We start from the raw sequence: 19,146 nt of genomic DNA, 5'->3' as shown, positions 1-19,146 counted from the left end.
GTTTCTAATAAAAAAAAATATGGCAATGTCATTGACACAGTATACTATAAATAATGGAACTCCAATTAGAACCTCTAAATTAGGAGTGGCCATTTCAATCTTGCCTTCGATACTGAGTTTTGGTTAAAGCCCATTTCACTTACTGTCCTTATTTAAATTTTCACAAATCTAGTTTCGCACTTAATGACAGAATATTTTAAAACAGGACTAAAAGACAAATAGGTGTTATTATTCACAATTCAATCAAATTTAAATTTAACAAAGTGGCAATTATATTGTTTGTGTACAATTAAAGGTAACAATGGGGGAAGAAAAAAATCTGCTTTTTAAAGCTTTTATTTCATAAACTTTAAAAGTATCATCTTTCGGGGGTCAAATCAATCTTTTTCCCAGGAGTTATTTATTCTGCATGTGGCCCTCAAATTTTTAAGGAGAAAGTTACAGTCTTTTCAAAATCAGCTAAACAGAATCCTACTAACACAAATATCAATAATCACTTGAGGCTACTTCAAAAGATGGCCTAGTAGGCAGAAACTTCAGAAATAAGACTACTAATTAATCACTTATTCTGGAATATTTAACTATGGAATCTAGGAAGGAAGGGGAATTTATAAAAAGTCATGTAATTGGTTCACTGCTATTAACTGTGTCACCTGGGGCAAATCCAATCACTTTAGGTGAGTAAAGAAATACATTAGGATTTTCTTTTCTTTTTAAAAATTTGTAACTTTTTTTTTTTTGCCTGTACCAGTAATTTAAAAATTAAAGAAACAATATCAATAATATTACATTACTGATATTAAACCACATTAAAAAGTTCTGAGTCATGTGGCACCCTACACAGCTGACTCACTTTGTCATTTATATCTTTATCTCTTCCAGAAGATAATGTGGCCAGTCAAGGTATACATGCGTCAAAAGTACATATGAATAAAAAAAGAAAAAACTCAAATAATTGACTTTTTTAGAACCCGGGTTTTTAAAACAGGAAATTTCAGAATCAAATAGGTATAAAAGGAATTCAGATAAGGATATATGTATCTCCTCACATAAGGATAAGAATATGTATCTATTCACTCTAAGCTGAGTGACTAAGTGACAAGCCTAGTGTGTCCCTGCAGGCAGTACATACATGTGCATATATGTATAAGAAAGCAAGTGAAGGAAAGCACTCCAAAAGCCTAAGCTTACTCCTAACCAACAGACACCTAACCTACTAAATAAAGGAGCCTGTTACCCAGATATCAACCTATTAAGGCAAGTAGTAAGTTTACATCTTTCTCTTACAGTTGCATAGCTAAAACTAATTCAACTTCAGCAAAAACTTCTTTCAAATAAGGCATATATACATTCTTCACATCATATTTAAAATGGACATAAATTTTTTCCTTGAATTCTAAATTTAAAGTTTGCTCCCAACAAAAATAGTTAAAAACAAAATTGAACAAATAAAATTATGTCTCATTTCTATTGGAAGAAGTAGACAAAAACAGTTTTAAGACTAAATCCTCATTAATACGCCAACTCAAAAGCTGACCAAATCACCTACATGAACCACAACAAATATCACAACATAAAAACAGCAGCTTGCTCTACATCCCAGATACCACAGACCAGACTATGGCCTAAGGAAACAAAAAGTATGGAAATGCGCAAGTAGTATGTACCACAGCTTGAAAAAGTAATGTAAACATAATGTTGCTTACCACAGAAAATACATCGCAAATTAGTGCTGTCCTGGGTAGCAGTAACCTGGCTCTGGGCTGCAAAGACACCTTGGTGTTAGAAGCTTCAAGGACAGTGGGCCATCTGAAGAACTTCACATTAACTAACAGGTGCTTTGAAAGGCTCAAAATGTGTCTATACATACGTCCTATCTAGATCCTCATCCTGGAAGCTCTGTAATTTAATAAGAACGCATCCTCTTTAACATAACTTGTAGAAATAATTTATACGTAATCTTATTTGTGGATCTAGGATAAGCCATAGATCAAATGATGGTCTATAGCCTAATTATTTCCTGAGTGGCACAATCAAAGAATGCAATCTGATTTTAGGATTACATTTTTAAAAAGTTAATAAAGATGAAGTATAGGAAGTAAAGATCTACGGCCATTAGAGTAAATTTCATTAGGCCTACAATTCCACTTAGGAGAATTGCATCTGAATAAAATTTAGGGGAAATAAGGCTAGCTCAACATGAGATTAACTCATTTCCGTCAGTTGGGGAAAACAAGCCATTATAAACCATCTGCTGCAATTAAAGAGTTGTACATTCACTGATATAAAGTATTTTTGTTTGCTTTGCACTTTGAAAATAACTACTCATTGTTATTTTAACAAGCCACATTTTACTGGTTTTTTTCTCAGCATGGACACATATTTGAAAAAATATTATTAAGAATGTGTGACCACCTTTTGGCTATTTACATTAAAATTGACCTGAAGTGTCAATGAAGTAAATTCTTTTTAGGAGGGAAAAATCAAAGAGAAGGTAATAACTTATAAAGAGAAAGGGCTTCTCTGAAATCAAGGTGATAAAAATAAAATGTTTTCTTGTATTATGACATCCAAAAATTTCCACCAATAAATAATAAAAATTTTCTATAAAATCCTAAAGAAATTATTTTCAGCAGGGGGAGACTTTCTTTTTTCCATTGATATTAACAAAGCAGTTAATAGCTTACAAATCTACTGTTTAAAACAGATCACAGAAAGGCAAACAAGACAGCATTTTATATTTCCCTGAACCTAAGTTCTTTAAATAATATAACTCCTGTTAGCTAACTAAAATGTTTCCATAGAAAAAACCAAGCCAATTTGTATTTAAAGAATACATACACAATAATGGTATGTAAGTCAAATAATCAAGAGAATTTTTTCATCAGTTTCGAAATAGACAACATAATTAAATTAAGTTTTAAAATATTACATACTGGAGATATTTGCCAACATAAAATAAGACTGATAAATGTCACCTTTGCTAAGTACATCCAGCCACCCAACCTATTAGTACTAAAGTTGCATGCACAATATTTATAGTAATGACCTAAGACATACAAAGACCACAGGCATATATATAAAATATTTAACAAACTAATGAGATTATCCCAAAGAAGATAAATAAGTTACAAAAATTCAATGATTACATTTTAAGTTTAACTGCTTTTTTGTCTTACTGAGGTTTATAAACAGCTACTTCCATAAAATAAACTTTTTATTAAATAAAAAAACGTAACTAATTTGCCAGTTCTACCTTCTAGGTCCTTTAGTCCATATTTTAAAGGAAAAACACATAAGGACAATCAGGAAAAAGAAAAACTTACAAGAAAAACCTACAATGTATCTTGTGTCTGACAGAAAGAAATTGCCACATTCCATTACCAATAGTTTTAGCAAACCATCATCTGACAATTGTCAGAATTATTACTAGGACAAAACAGTTCCAACCAAGAACTCTCAATCTTTCTCACAATTTAAACTACTAAGAAACATTGTTGCACTAGATGTCTTTCCACTTTTACTTTATACTATTAAGTAAAATACTGATCTATATTCTGATAAGGTTGCTAAAATTTTACTGCAGTCCAAATTTCCTGAAACCCTAAATTATACATGCTGTCATATGCACAAGCTGATATCATTTCTTGCTTAATACTGACCCTATTAACTCTTCACTCAGTTGAGGGAGAAGGGAGAAGACAAGAAAGAAGATTCACCACCCAGGTTAAGTCCAAGAATATCATTTCAGCATAGTTGGATGACTTGCACTGATGTTCCATCTACTTTTATTCTACCTATGAAAGGATATCCCACTTTTTAAAATAGCCCTATTATTGATTAGGGCTGACAGCAATTAGGGTGAGCTGCAAATAAAAACATAAACTCAGAGGTTAAAATGTATGAAAAATGTAAACAAAAAGACCTATAACAACATTCTGGAGAAAAAAAGACTTACCCATCAACTACTCTGGCCTTCAAGTCATGAATGTTCCTTCCTGTCCATAGCAGTGTGTGGAATGGCCCTCTGGCTTTATCCCAGCCCTCAGTACTTTATACTATCAGATGTTTTATCAGAGCAGAAAACAAAAGTCTTGGGTCAGATATTAGCAGTGCAAAATAACAGGCTGTTAGGCTTAGTCTCCATTACTGTATAAAATTACTATGCAGACTCTCAGCATTCATGCTTTTTTTGTTTTTTGTTTGTTTTGGTGGTACTGGGAATTGAACCCAGGGCCTTTTTCCTGAACTGTATCTCCAGCCCTTTTTATATTTTGCAAGAGAGACTCATTACCTAAATAGCCTAGGCTGGGATCAACCTTTTGATCCTCCTGCCTCAGCCTGCCAGAGTGCTAGGACTATGGGTTTGCACCATCACCTCAGCTGCATTCACACTTTTCACAGTAGAGGTTTCTATTTCTAGCAGTTAGTTTCAAGGCAATTTGTAATGGTGATATTCCCATTGCAGCATTTTCACTGAGGATTAAATGAATTAATATTTGCTTCAAGACTGGTTTGGAACTGATTTGCACTCTCTAGACAGCTGGTCTACTGAGTGCTTGAGTGAGCCCAACATCAGCATCTGTGCTGGCAGACTACCCGTGAGGCCTGTGGTGTTTCCAAAGGACTGACAAGGAATAAAAGCAAAGGGTCTGTGTTTGCTCTATGCTACCTAAGGGAGGCAGGTACTACAGTGGTACAGCTACCTGTATTATAAAAAGCACAAAGAAAACAAGTGGGTGCCCTAAGGTAGGGCACTGTGCCAGAAGACATGACAATCATGAACAGTACATTTCAAGCAAAGCAGCGAGCATTTTAAAACTGCATCTTGAAACATTTTCACAAGCACTAGTTCAAATTTTAATATAAGAAACCTTTGCATATAGCTCAGGAAATGGAGTGCCATGCAACTATACTCACACACAAAAAAAATATTATCATTTAGAGCTTCTCTCATTTTTTCACCACAATCTTAGGCAAAACTGTTTATGTCCAGTCTTTTCCTCTCCTGTGTTTCTGGAAATCCTCCCCCAACTTACAACCTCAAATGCACTGTATTCTCCTCTAAGCAAATCTGATGATGTCAGCCACTAGCTGATAAATTGCTGATCATTCATTTGGCTGTGCTGGCAACAATCTTCATACTCCTCAGTCCATAAAGTGTTTTGTTAGCCATTTATTTTTAGTTGTAGAATCAATGACTCTGCTTCCAGCTAAAGAAACCTCAAGACTCAACCAGAAGGTAAAGGGCCTGAATTTACCCATCTGGCCACCAGGCAACACCATCTGTCTCCATGTGTATTTCTTTGCTTGCTCTTCTTTATGCACAGCTCAGACCCTTCCTTCACCACAACACACCTGCCTTGATACTCTAGGCACTATCCAGTGCACGTTCATTCTGGTACACTGCTACTCTAACAAACACAATTAGTTTACTACAGATTATCCGTTCACTCTAACCACACTCTAACCCACATAGTTACACCAACCAGAAATATAGGGCCCCTCCCCACTTCCTTCTTTTTCACTCTCACTAAAATTTCCAAATCCTGTCAGTGCAACCTCCTACTTTCTGTCTTCTATCTCCTTTGCCATCATTTTTGTTAAATGGCCTATTGTTTAGAAGTGCTCAATGTTAAGTTAAACATACACTGGGGAAGGGTACAAAACAGTAGTATTTCTATTTGTTAATTTTTTTCCTAATGCTTTTATTTTCTATTTTTTAATGTATACACTACATTAACAGGCAAAGTCTTTGGATATATGTATGAAAAATATATACTAGCGGACAGCTCACAGGGGATGAGAGATCAGCCTAGACAATGACAACAGTATCGCTTAACGAAACTCACCGTTCTAACCTTGCTATCTGTCCGCTTCCCCACAGCAGCCAGCAATCCTTTAATAACTCAACCAGATCATATTGTGCCCCTGAGAAAGGCTTCTCAATTGTTTCCATTGATAAATACCAGAGGATGCACCTCTTCCCCAAGATATGACCACTGCCCGTCCTGTTCTGGTCACGGAGTCACTCTGTACTCCAGCACTCCATGCCACAGACAGCTGCACAATCCCTCCAGAGGACTGTCTGAGCACCTCCCAGGCCTTCTACTATTTTTCTCTTGGATAATGGTAAGCTTCCTTTTGCATCAATGAGAATTTTTTGACAGTCAACACTCAAATCAGAGTTACTATCAAGCCCCAGACCACTCCTCTACTAAGAGTTACTTCCTACTTCATGTTTTAGTGTGCAGCTTTCTTCCTATCAGCCATGTCAAAGGATGTGAAAGGAGTTAAGCATAAACATAAAATCAGACAGTATCAAATTTTCTAAGAAATGTGAGTTTGTCTAAAGACAGGAGAAACGTTTTAGCACAACAGTAAAATCAAGCAAAAAGGTCTAATCTTGTATTTGGGCAAGAAGAGAATTCATTTTGATTTGTTTTACTATCAGCCTCACACCATTACAAGGAAACACAATTTCACATCCCCATCCATATGTAAAGAGTCAAAGCTTATTTAACCAAGAAAAGGGCTTCATTCTAAAAGTATACACCAAAGACTCTCAAAGATGATACCTGCTTTTTCCTACTTTTGTATGAGAAAAAAAGAATTAAGAGAATCAAGAAAAATATAAAGTTTCTAATACTCTAACACTCTTCTGTGTTGGTAAAAATGATGGCCATGGAGATAGGGAAATTCTAGGCATGAAAACTGAGCCTGGGGACTAAAGAGAATATACCTCAGAGTCCAGATTTGGTCAAGCATGCATTTCTATTCACATTCAGTTTGGCATAGAAAATTGCTATGCAGCCTTGCCTTCCAAAATTTGTCAAGTCTTAAAATGTTGAGTTTTTAAAACAAAGACTCTTAGGAATGCTTTTTTGGTTTGACTTTAATCTCTTTATTTAAAAAAAAAAAAACCTTAAGGTTCAGTCATTAGCTTCACTATACACAAATTCACTCAACTTTAAAACAAGAGCCAATTATCAAAACATGCCTAGATGTATGAATATATGTCTTGTGATAAGATTTACTTTTCAAAATGTCATATGTGATAAATGTTATAAGACGTACGAATCTTGAAAATACTATGGAAATGGAAGAAGCCAGTTACCAAAGACCATATACTGAATGATTCCATTTATAATGAATGTCCAGAAGAGGCAAATCTTTATGGACAGATAGAAGACGGGAGGTTGTTAGATGATAGGGAAGGACAGAGGAACTTTGGAGGTGGGAAAAGATGGGGTGACAGTTGCACAGTGTGAGCGTTCCCTTTGGTGTGGTGAAAACATTCTAAAATTCTGGTAATGGTTGTACAAGTTGGTGAATGCACAAAAACCATTGAAGAGTACACTTTAAATAGGTATACTTAAATGAAACTGTTGAAGAAAAGAACAAAAGTGCCAGCTGCACATGTATTCAGCATCTAAGAACACAGAGTTGAAGCATACCTCAATGTCAACCCCTTTTCCACTAAACAAAACATTAAAACTGACTGATTATTCAGGATAGTAGAACTATAGATATTTTGTTTTTGTTTTTATTTGGATTAAACCCAGTGCACATGCTAAGCAAGTGTTCTACCCCTGAGCTACATTCCAGCTCTGTTTTTAATGCTCTTTATGACTTTCTGTCCTGCTTAAATTTTCTGTAAATACCACACAACATTGCGAACAACAACAACAAAGAACTTATTTAATTGGAATAACACAAGCCATGCCAGAACTGACAAGAGAATTTCACATAGACGCAGTGAAGTTACAAACAAGTTAATCAAGTTAACCAATAACACCGAAGTGACCCCACCTGCCTGGGAGCAATTCGGTCCCAGGCCAGGGGACACCCTCCCAGAAGAGGAGCAGCTGGTGTGAACAAGGCAAATGGCAGGTCCTCTCCAACAGGCCACTTCCCAGCAGCAATGAAAACAAAGGCACCTCAGGTCACGACTGAATATACATCCATTCAGGAGGGCTTGTCAAAAGGCAGGTCTGTGTGAGCAAAACAAGACCGACTGTCTCCTTTTCCTTTGCTCTTCTCTCTGCATAATAATTCACAACACTGCAAGAGCTTGCTTACCAAGAAGCAGTCTCTTTCTAAAATAACACAGGGTAGCTAATATATAAATGACAAAGAGGCCCACATTTACTTTTGAAATTTAAAAATATGTAAAATTTTATTGCAAGAATAGTTTTGTTAAATATGTCTTTAAAAATAAATTGCACTTAGTGTGCATGAAATTTGTTTAAAAATTAAATATAAAGTTAATTTGGTATGAGGTATTAGAAAGGACATTTGTAAAAAACTACTAACTGACCCTCATTTTTTACATTTTTCCCCACTAGGGCTAGGGACAAAATAAAGGCCTGGCACACTTTAGGTAAAGGATTCTCATGGAGGCATACTCCCAGCCCCGAACTGAACATTGTTAACCTGTGAGATGTAATGTAATCTTTAAGAATATGTATCTTTCACTATTTTTTAAAAAAAACACATTTTCTTATAATTAGTACATCATAAATTGACATGCTCCCTTAAAACGATGTTGTTTAGATGAATCATAAGTATTTCAAAGAAATGAATACGATAAAGTTATTACCTATACTGCCAAACTGTAAAAACTGAGAGAAATTTTAATTAGGAGTGCCATGTTCCTATTCTTAAAAATCAATAAATGTTGCTCAATACAACACTTCAGCAATATTTTTAGTAGTTTAGTTCAATGTATAAGCTTTTATTATTTTTTTTCTTTGTAAGACATTTTCCACATTAAGTCTTAGCCTTTGATTATCTGCCTTAAGATATAAGGCTGGGGGATGCAACTCAGTGGTACAGTGCTTGCTTAGCATGGGCTAGGTACTGGTTTGTGAACCAGTATCACAGGGGCCAAAAAAGATACAAAAGCAGCAGCACTGCATTTCTTATTTAAAAACAAAATAAAGCATGGGAACACTGGGGGGGGGGGGCGCGGTTAGCAAGACCTCGGAAGAAGATATAGCATAAAGCTCCACAGCAACTGGCAGAGCCTAAGGTCTCCCCCACATATCATGTAGTTGCTGAGTGATCCCATCACTGTAGTCAGTTGTCTGCTCTCTAGACTTGAGGAAGGTAACATATGTGCCATTTTTACTCTCCTACTATGAGCAACCATCAGAGCATTTGGCACACACAAGGTAATCAATACATCTGTTAAAGCTGTGTTACACAACTGGTACGACTTCAAATGAGAACTTGCTGGAGATACGCCACGTGCCAGCTGCATTCCAGGCACCTATGTATCAATCCACCTACCTAATGCAGATGGAGGGGGCAAGAGTATAAATACGAGAAGGAATGAATCTGTATGTGACTTTAAAACAAAGAATATGGAGAAATATGCAAGATTAGAAAAAGCTTAAACAAAAATCTGGGAAATAAACTTTTCTTAAAACAATCTTTATGTGGGTAAAAGTGTGTGGGTTCTTATAAAACCTGTGAGTGATAATATAAATAACCCAGAAAATCTAAATTTGAAGTTTTTAATGGATGGAAGGTTGGGATTCTGTAAGCGTTAAATGTTTGTTAAAGCAAGGAAGATGCTTTCCGAATTAAGAAGCAGGGAAGCTGGCTGCACCCCAGGCCTCATCCCAGCCCCAGGAAGGTAGGCACAGGGTGGTGTTTGCAGAGGCTGGGTGCCCACAGAAGGCCCAAGCACAGCCTGGGCAACGGCCTGCGACTGAGCTTGTCAGAGCAAGTCAAGATTGAGTGAGGCAGCTACAGGGACTATATAATCAGTGTGCATAGGAAGATGAAATCCACAAGAAATACTTGGAGAGTGTTTTAAATAATAGTGATATGAACTCATACTTCAGTGAATTAAAGGGTAAATTTTGGCAAAGAAATCACTGCTGGGCTAATTAACAATGTAGAAATACCAAAGTCCTGAAAACCTTTATCTTGTCAGGGACGTGAAATTTTGAAATAATTCTATCTTAATAAAACTACAGAGTTTCACACAACTACTTACACAAAACAAGGCTATTACTGCATTAAATACACTTTAAAGCTATTACATATCACAGCTTAGTCTAGATTAATAGGACTACAGGTTACATTTTTAAAACATGTGTTTTATGGCCTGATGCAAGAGACACTTCAAATAATTTGATTTTTACATACAAACGAGCACCACTATATTGACATTACCACTAACTTTAGATTGGCCAAATTTATTTATATAACCGAGAAAATATTTTAAAGTGTTTTTAAAAAACCATAAAGTTAAAGATATATCCCCTAAGTACAAGTACTGCAAGCAGATAGAGGAGGTGAGGGCCCAGGGCAGTGTTTCCATGATGCAGGGCACTCGGGTGCCCACAAACCCACTCTGCCTTCTTCCTTGTAGTGCACAGTTGGCTCCAAGACAACCTGCAGAAAAGAGACTCGGAGATCCACTTCCTTGATGTTTGAGCCACTCCTCCAGGCAACATCTTCAAATGGGGGGCTATGACTCTAAGGTTTGAGAAAGTTTCAAGTTGGAGGATCAGTTTTAAAAAATCAGTTCTGTGTTTAACATATTACCACAGGAAATATCAGGATGGTATTTGCAAATAAGACTCCTTAATAAACATTTCTTTCTCATGAATGGCACCATCATAGCAAAATATCCCTTAAGTTTTCCCATATGAACCATCTCAGAAATTAAAAGTACTCACAGAGCTGGAAATGGTGGTGCACCCCTGTAATCCCAGCACTAGGGAGGCTGATGCAGGAGAATCACTGCAAGTTTGAGGCCACTCTGGGTTACATAATAAGTTCAAAGCCAGCCTGAACCACAAAGCAAAACCCACCTCAAAAAACAAAAAATAAACCAGGCATAGAAGTGCAGGCCTATAATCTTAGCATTTGGGAAGCTGAGGTAGGATGATTGCTGTGAGTTCAAGGCCAGCCTGGGCTACATAGTGAGGTCAAGGCCAGCCTGAACCAGATAGGGAGACCCTGTCTGGACAAACAAACGAACAACAAGAATACCAGAGAAATAGCAGGTAAAGCTTATGAGATTTAGTTTTGGAACCTTTATATGGATAGTATGTTCTATTTACTTACTACAGTTCCTCATGACCACTGCCTGCCATTTGTGACTCTTACACAGCCTTTAGAACATTCCCGACCATGTCACATCTTCTCTATATCAGAAATAGCCCCGAAGGCTGACAGTTTCAAACTCTTTATTTATGCTTCTCTCATATTATATAACATAGTACCTTAGCAGGAATATAAATAATTCAGTTCACCATAGCTCTTCTTTTAGATTATGAGACCATCTACTTCTTAGGAATATTTCATGGATTAATGAAATAATGTCATAATATTTTTACATAAAATACTAACTTCACAAGATCCACTACTTAATATTATCTTCTGAAGATTGGCTAGAATTTTTCTATCTTGTTTAGATTATAAAAAGTCACGCCCAATATTAATTCAGAGGTAACACACCTATGTGCATGGGGGCATGCTCTTCACTGGATGTGGGCAACCTGGTAGCATACCAATACAAACCAACACCCCAACACACCCTGGCACACACCACCACAAACCACCACACTGACATACTGACAACAGACCACCACACCAACACATCCCAACACACACTGACATGAAAACGTTCAAAATTAATCTGTAAAAACTGTAGAACCAGTCTGGTTACTATTGTGTGTTGCGATTAGAAGTGATTCCTACAATTTGCTTCTATTCAGTGGGCAGAAGACAGATGCTATTCAGTTAAAGGCTCCCTTTATCTTTGCATACAAAGATGAAAACATCTCACACAGAAACATCAGACTTTCAGACTATTTAACATCCAGCAAAATTCCAATCTAACTCATGAGCAACAACTGCTACAATTTACCAATATAGGTAAAGCAACTGTATGCAAATTACTATACTTGTGCAGGAGAGCATGCAAGTAAGGGGGAGACATCAGCAGGCCCTGCAAGCTGTTCTTGAGTATAGAGCTTGCTGTGAAAGAGGTCTGAACAGTAAGGGTCACCAGGTGGGCTTGCACCAGACAGCCATCACAAGGAGTCCAAGCCAGGCCAACACAGAAACAAGACTGCAAAGAGGAGTCCCTGTGTCCACAGACTTCAGCCTAAAATAACTTTCTTAGGATTAGGAAATTCAGGTTTATCACAAAAACAGTACCTGCTTCTTTCAGCCGTTTTGCCATTTCATTTTGGAGCAGGATAAGACCTCTTTAATCCAATTCTAAGACTAAAGCTGGGCTCATTAAAACTCAAACTTGATTAACGATCAAGTTAATGCAGCTTTCCCAAACAGCTGGTGATCAGGGACTTAAAAGTCATGAAAGAAACTATCTTAAAATGTTTATTGTAGTGGTGTAAATAACAATTACAGGAATATGTAATTATAAATAACGTAATTGTGAAAAATTCAAGAAACAAGCTGGCTGTGGTGATACACATCTGAATCCTAGCACTCTTGGAGGTGGAGGCAGGAAGATCACAAGGTTCAAGCCCAGCCTGGGCAATTTAGAGGCTTAGCAAGACCCTGTCTCAAAGTTAAAAGGTCTGGGGCTCCGTGCAAAGGCCGTGGGTTCAATCTGTACTACCTCAAAAAAAAAAAAAAAAAAAAAAAAAAAAAAAAGCAGCAGTAAAAGAAGAAGGAGAAAATCACAAACAAGAAAGTCACTAACATACTGAATAACTAGAAAGTAGAGAGCCAGGGCTCCTAAGAGGGAGTGCTGAGATAGCAAGAGGGTGAGTGGTGGAGAGATAGCAACTGCAAACCCACTTGTACACACAAGTATGACAATGCCCCAAATGCACACCAGTGCTGTCCACCCGCAAAATCCCATTTTAAAATGCTAGCCCCTTCATCATGTCCTCTTCAGGGGGAGAAAAAAAATACAGAAAGAGAAAAGGACAAGAAGGAGCAAAGGTTTTTCAGTTGTAGGCTAAGCAATGCATGTCCACCTACATCAAAGGGTTAGAAAATAAGGAGCATTCAATTCCTATCCAACAGACAATTTTTAATGTCTTGCTAGGCTGTCTGGAAAACATAAAAAGATTACATATAAAATTCTGTTCTTAGTCATCAGGAAGCTCATAAGTTTTTTATTTTTTATTTTTATTTTTATTTTTTTTATTTTAAAGATAAAGAGGGAAACATTAACAGACATACAACATTTTACAACGTATCACAAGCACAATACAGACAATACAGAGTTACAAACAAAGTGGTAGGGAATTAACAATGGTGGTTGTATTACATATTGATATCTTCAAAGCGGAGGAAGCTCATAAGTTATGGCAGTAGTTTTCCAAGGTTTTGGTCTCAGGATCCACTTACACTCCTAAAAACTAATGAAGATTCTGAGGCTCTTGTTTTACATGAATTATATTTACTGTGCTAAATAGCTAAGTTATTTCAGCTTTAATTTCTAATAATTCATTTTGAAAAGGATTTAAAAGCTGTTATAGCTGGGCATGGTGGCGGGCCATCCCAGCTACCTGAGGAACTAGAGGCTGGAGGCCTGCAGTGTAGCTCAGTGGCAGAGCCCTTGCCAAGCATATAGGAGGCCCTGGGTTCCATTTCCTCTGTGTGTGTGGTTTACATTTTTAAAAAGTAACGTTTTATGAAAAATAATTATTCTCTAAAACAAAAATACTGGTGATTAGATGAAAAAGTTTTACATCTTTACAAATCCCACTGCAGTCTGCTCCCCGAGGGCTCATGAGGCAGAAGCTTAGTCTTCAGTGTACCAACGCTGGATTCTGGAACCTTGGTCAGGCATGGTTGTGCTTGTCAGTAATCCCAGTACTTGGGAGGCTGAGGCAGGAGTTTGAGACCAGTCCCAACTACATATACATAGTGAGACCTGTCTCAAAGCAAAACAAAACAAAACAAAACAAAACAAAACAAAACAAAACACGGAACCCAGCCAGTCACAGGGTCGGTCACAGCCCCAAAACTGATCCCTCAGTTATCCTTCATAGGAGGGGAAAGCCTGACTCATCCTGCTTGCTCTTTGGCTTCCTGTCTAGCAGTGTATTTCTAAATGTCCAACCATTACTGTGGTGCTGCTGTGGTGCTAGCTAAGCAGAAGTTTGTGCCATGACCTGAACCACAAATGTGAGCTAAATATCTCTTTTCTTTACAAAGTAGCCTGCCTCAGGTATTCCATTACAGTAACAGAAAAGGGATTAATATGAAGCACTTTGTTGTCTGGTTTTAACAGACAACAGCAGGACTATTTTATCTCCTTTCGCATCCTGTTTTATATGGTTGTTTTATATCATCCACTGGTATATTATTTTAGTTGACACATGTTATGGTTTATGTCTAGATGTCCCCCAAGAGCCTCAGTGCTCACAGGTGGGGCTTTTGGAAGGTAACTGGATCACAGGAGCTTATAGCTTGCTCTTAGGAGCTGGGGTCTAGTCAGAAGACACAGTCAACAGGGGCACAGCCTGAAGAGTTTACCTCCCTTCTTGGCTCCTCCCTTGATCTCTCTGCTTCCTAGATGCCATGACATGGTATGCCCCTCTGCCATGCTATTCTGCCTTGGAGCCACCAGACTATGGGCAAAACTTCTACAAATATGAGCCAAAATAAACCTTTCCTTCTTTTAAATTATGAGTGTTGGGCATTTCTCTCAGCAACAAGAGACTGAGATAAAGCCTAATTAAGAGAAAGAGGATCTTTCAGACCCCCTCAAAAAGGTATAAAGGAGCACTCCTAAGCCACACTTTCTGAATTCCTAAGTGAGGATTTATACTTCAAGATTCCTGATTCTGTATCTGGTTTGATCCAAAAAAAAAAGCAGAATATAGAGAACCATCAAATACAGCATAATCCAAACATTAATCCCTCTCATGATGAAGAAATCTGCAGGCTTTAAGAAGGTTAGCTAAATAGTTAAACTTTCCTTTCAATGACTAAGATTAGAGTAACTTCAAGTATTAACTACTACAAATATTAGAAGATAATGCTAAAAATGAACAAATGAGAAAGATATGTAACTCTCATGCTGACCCAAAGTCATTTTTTGGTCCCAATTCTTGCCTAGAATTTAAGGCAGTTCTTGCAGGTAATCTTATAGGGGATCATAACATAAGAGGCCAAAAAGGGAAGCCAAGGAAAACAGAAAAGAAGCAATCCTACAAGAGAATGTGGTTCTAATATATTCACAGGTTAAAAAAAAAAAATACCTAAGTATTCTCGCTTGGGAGAAATGAGACATCAGTCACCTAAATCATATTCCCTAGAGCTTAATTCTCTTATTCTAACCAACCCCTCCGAACCTGATGTTCAGAATGAATCTGTCTAAAGAAACTGTTTTTGTCATTAATCTCTGTTCTCTCATAAGTAATCAATGATATATAAAAGTCATGTTCAATTTAGGTACTGTGACTATTAAAACTTTTCTTAATAGTATTTGGCACAGGGCTGGGGATATAGCTCAGTGGCACAAGCGCCTGCCTGGCAAGTGCAAGGTCCTGAGTTTGATCCCCGGTACCACAAAAAAAAGTATTTGGCACAATTGTAAGATCAAAAATTCCTAAAATGTTAACAGCAGTTAATTAGAACTTCTGGTTAGTTTAAGGTAAGTGTCTCTATGAATTGGTAATTTTCAGGCCGAGATAAAGCAGCTTGGTTTTTAAGCTAGTCACTGAAGTACATGATGTGCATGATTTATTTAGCTTCCCAAAACACTGAAAATTATCTCCTATCTACTCTAGTGGTTTTGTGGATACTAAGTTGATCACTACTTTAATCAGAACAGAATTACAGTATCTCCAAAGGAAACAGATATCACTCTGTTGAAGTTATTCTTCAAGTCAACTCTGTTGAAAGATTACTAAACTATGGATATGACATACAGGTTCTCTAATTTTACTTTAGTGTCGATTTAAGAAAATTAGTGGCATTTCCTTGCCATATTGCAACATATTTAACTTTTTTCCTTTAAATAATATCTGGACTCTAAATTCAAACTTTTACTGAACTACATTTCATTTTTCACCTACTTCTCTCAAAATACTGGTTTTCATCTTATAGACAAAATAATTTTAGGTACCATATAACGTTCAAACAAACATGTTCCCAGAGATCCTTACTATTCACATGTGAGAATGGGTAGCCAGAATTATTTTTCAATGACAAAGGGGATAAAGTAAAAGCAGTACAAACACTGGTTTCTTGCTTGAACTCACTTCATCCTGTACCTGTTTGAATTTCATTCTCACTTTGTATTCTTCCAGCCTTTTCAATCAACAGCCAGCTTTCTGAAGTTCTGCTTGGCTAATTACTATCCCCTTTGCTCGAAAACTCACATCAAATCTCCAGTGTCCTTCTTGGTCAGATCTATTTTTCTGTACTTATCCCATCAGGCCAAACAACTCTCTGCTCCACAAACACTTCTGTACTTGTATGCTAGTTCTCAGCCTGGCATCCTCTGTCCTTCACTTCCTATGCCTACATTTTATCCATGTATCATCTTTTAAGCTCTGGCTCAAAGGGCCTTGTCATTTTACCATGTTGCCTGACTGCTCATCTCTTCTTCCACATATATGGCATTTCATGTCCTCAGATACAATTTTGTTGTTCTTGTTTTATGCTATGGTTGTGTCTTATCTCCCCTTTAAGAATACAAGATCCTGAGCTGGGCATGGTGGTGCCTGCCTGTAATCCCACCACTTGGGAGGCTGAGACAGGAGGACTGCTGCAAATTTAAGGCCAGCCTGGGCTACACAGTGAGTTCAAGACCAGTCTAAACTACATAGCTAGATCCTGTCTCAAACAACCACAAAATACAAGGCACTTAAGGACAAGACTTGTGTCTAATTCCCATTTATATACAGATACACTCAAATAATGGATGAATTAATCAGTTTTTGATGAAAAAAAACCCTTAAAATATATCTTTACCAGAGAACACGATGAAGAGGTTGGAGAAAATTTGAGGTCTGTCCACCAGTTTTTATTTCTCTAAATAAGTCACACAAAATTTTCAGGTTTTTAAAACAATAGTATCCAAAGCTAATGTTTCCTAATTTAAGATTAATGTCCTTGCCTTGCACACTAACAAAAGTATCACCTCCATCTACATTTTATAGCCATGGAAACAGCTTTAGAAGGCAGCCTGCCACCAGAGGGCAGCAAAGCTAAAGCCCTCTAGTTTAGATCCACAGCACTCCCCACACCAAGCCATCAGGACTTCACTAAAACTACACACACACACACAAATAAATAAAAATGAAAATACACAGCAAAAAGCAAATGAAAGTTTTCGTTTTTTTTCTCATCCTAAACTAACTTCCCTCAAAAGCCTTTTAACACTTCATGCAGATCTTGAACAGAAAGCCAGAGAAATATAGTGAAAAAAGAAATCCGCCTTTCTAAGGCCTGACCTCCTTTATGCGTCCCCTCTAGGTTCATCCACCCTCAGGAGAGGTCTGTCCTCCAAGTCTGAGTGACAAGGCACACTCACTCCCTTCTTGTCAGACTGCATAAACGAGAGACTGGAAAGAGCAAGCGTGAGATGAGCAGGATGGGGAACACCACAAAGAGCCCGCCATTCACTGATCCTGGGGAGCAGTGAGGCTCTTTTGTTTCAAAGCTCTTTCTTTTCAATAAAATTAGTAGGTTTAAGAGAGCTAAGAGTGAAAGCAAAAGCAACACTCAAGATTACCTATGAAACCCTTTTCAGGTCCAAATTTGTACGAATATTATTGCTTTGCTTTTGTGGTGCTGGTGTTAAACCCTGGGGATGTAGTGAGCTACATCCCCAGCCCTTTACAAAATCAACAAAGCACTCCAAATACAGTATGTCCAGAACCAAATGTGTTAATTCACCACAGAGAATTAACAAATCCTCTAAAGAAGCCTCTAAAGCTGCTTCTCACCCGCCTTTTCTGTACCTCTCATTAACAGTACCACCTTCACCAGTGCTCCAAACCAGCATACCTGGTCTCAATCTTAAAACACCATTTTCTCCTTCCTCACATCATATCTCAAGACACAGTGGAGAAAGACTGGATTCTAAAGGCAGATCTGAGTACAAACGCTACCAACACCACTGTCTGGCTGTAGTCTTTGGGCCAGGACACAAACCTTCTGGGACCCCTGATCCTGTTTCTAGAACAAAGCTAATGCCATGTACAAACTGTTACAAAGATCAATAAAGCATGTGCCACAGTAAGGGCAGGCAATCTAGAAGACTGGAAAATATGACTGTCACTATGAACAAAATACACTTACTTCTATAAACTTTTAAAATCCAATTAATCCCAAACTAATCTTAAAGAGAGTAAATCATACTGACAATAAAATTCACAGAAAAGGTCATATATGTTGCACCAAATTAGCATTAAAACAATTAAATGAAATTCCAATATTCATTATAAAAATTTCAATCACAAGGAAAATATATATTTGGCTACATTCTTATTCCCAGTAGACAAAAAAGTAAAACAAAAGCAGTCTTTTATTCCATAGTATATTTTGAGTTTTTCCTTCTAGAAAGATACACTTAATGTTGGCTAAAGAGAACAGATGCAGAATAATGCTCCTACTGGCTATGCATATCACTTTCTTTTTAAATAGCAGATTTGAAGAATTATTTCCTATTTTCGAATGAGTTAAACCTTTTACAGACTGTGCAAATTTACCTCCACTAATTACCATAAGGATCAACAATGTAGTTATAATAATTATCTATAAAAACTTACAAATGTATGTGGTAACTAAATCAAAAATACCTCTCTGCATAATGTACTTAAAATTAAGTCAATGTCTTTTAGAGAAATGGAAAGATATACTATATAGCTAGACCATTAATTTGGTTCTTTCTCAAAAATGTTAGAATATGTGGTTTGTTTTTTGAAATCTCAAATATAATCTACTGTATTTAGCACCTCCTGTCCTTTCCAAGATATCAAATAATTGCACACCACACTAAAAACAAAATAAAGGAAAACATTCCTACCACCCACCTTTTTCATAAAAAATAGAAATATTACACATACACACAACATCTTGTAAAGGTCAAAATGACTAGCCCCAAAGAAAGTTGTTTCTCCTTAATTTAAAAAAAAAGAAAAAAGAAAGAAAAGAAAAGAAAATTTAGAGGACTTGGAG

The 19,146-nt window shown here is 37.0% G+C and overlaps 1 protein-coding gene across 1 annotated transcript in view; it reads right to left on the bottom strand.

Annotated features, from left to right (window-relative positions):
* The window catches only part of Enah (enabled homolog (Drosophila)), a 64,319-nt gene that overhangs the window by 36,529 nt on the left and 8,644 nt on the right, over positions 1-19,146 (bottom strand). Inside the window, 1 exon segment of the mRNA XM_013507016.1 lies at positions 1,707-1,763. Coding sequence (XP_013362470.1) covers positions 1,707-1,763 — 57 coding nt within the window.

The sequence above is a fragment of the Chinchilla lanigera genome, unplaced genomic scaffold, assembly GCF_000276665.1.
Source record: "Chinchilla lanigera isolate Chin_1 unplaced genomic scaffold, ChiLan1.0 scaffold00119, whole genome shotgun sequence".
Classification (NCBI taxonomy): Eukaryota; Metazoa; Chordata; class Mammalia; order Rodentia; family Chinchillidae; genus Chinchilla; species Chinchilla lanigera.
This window is presented reverse-complemented; position numbering and strand designations above follow the sequence as displayed.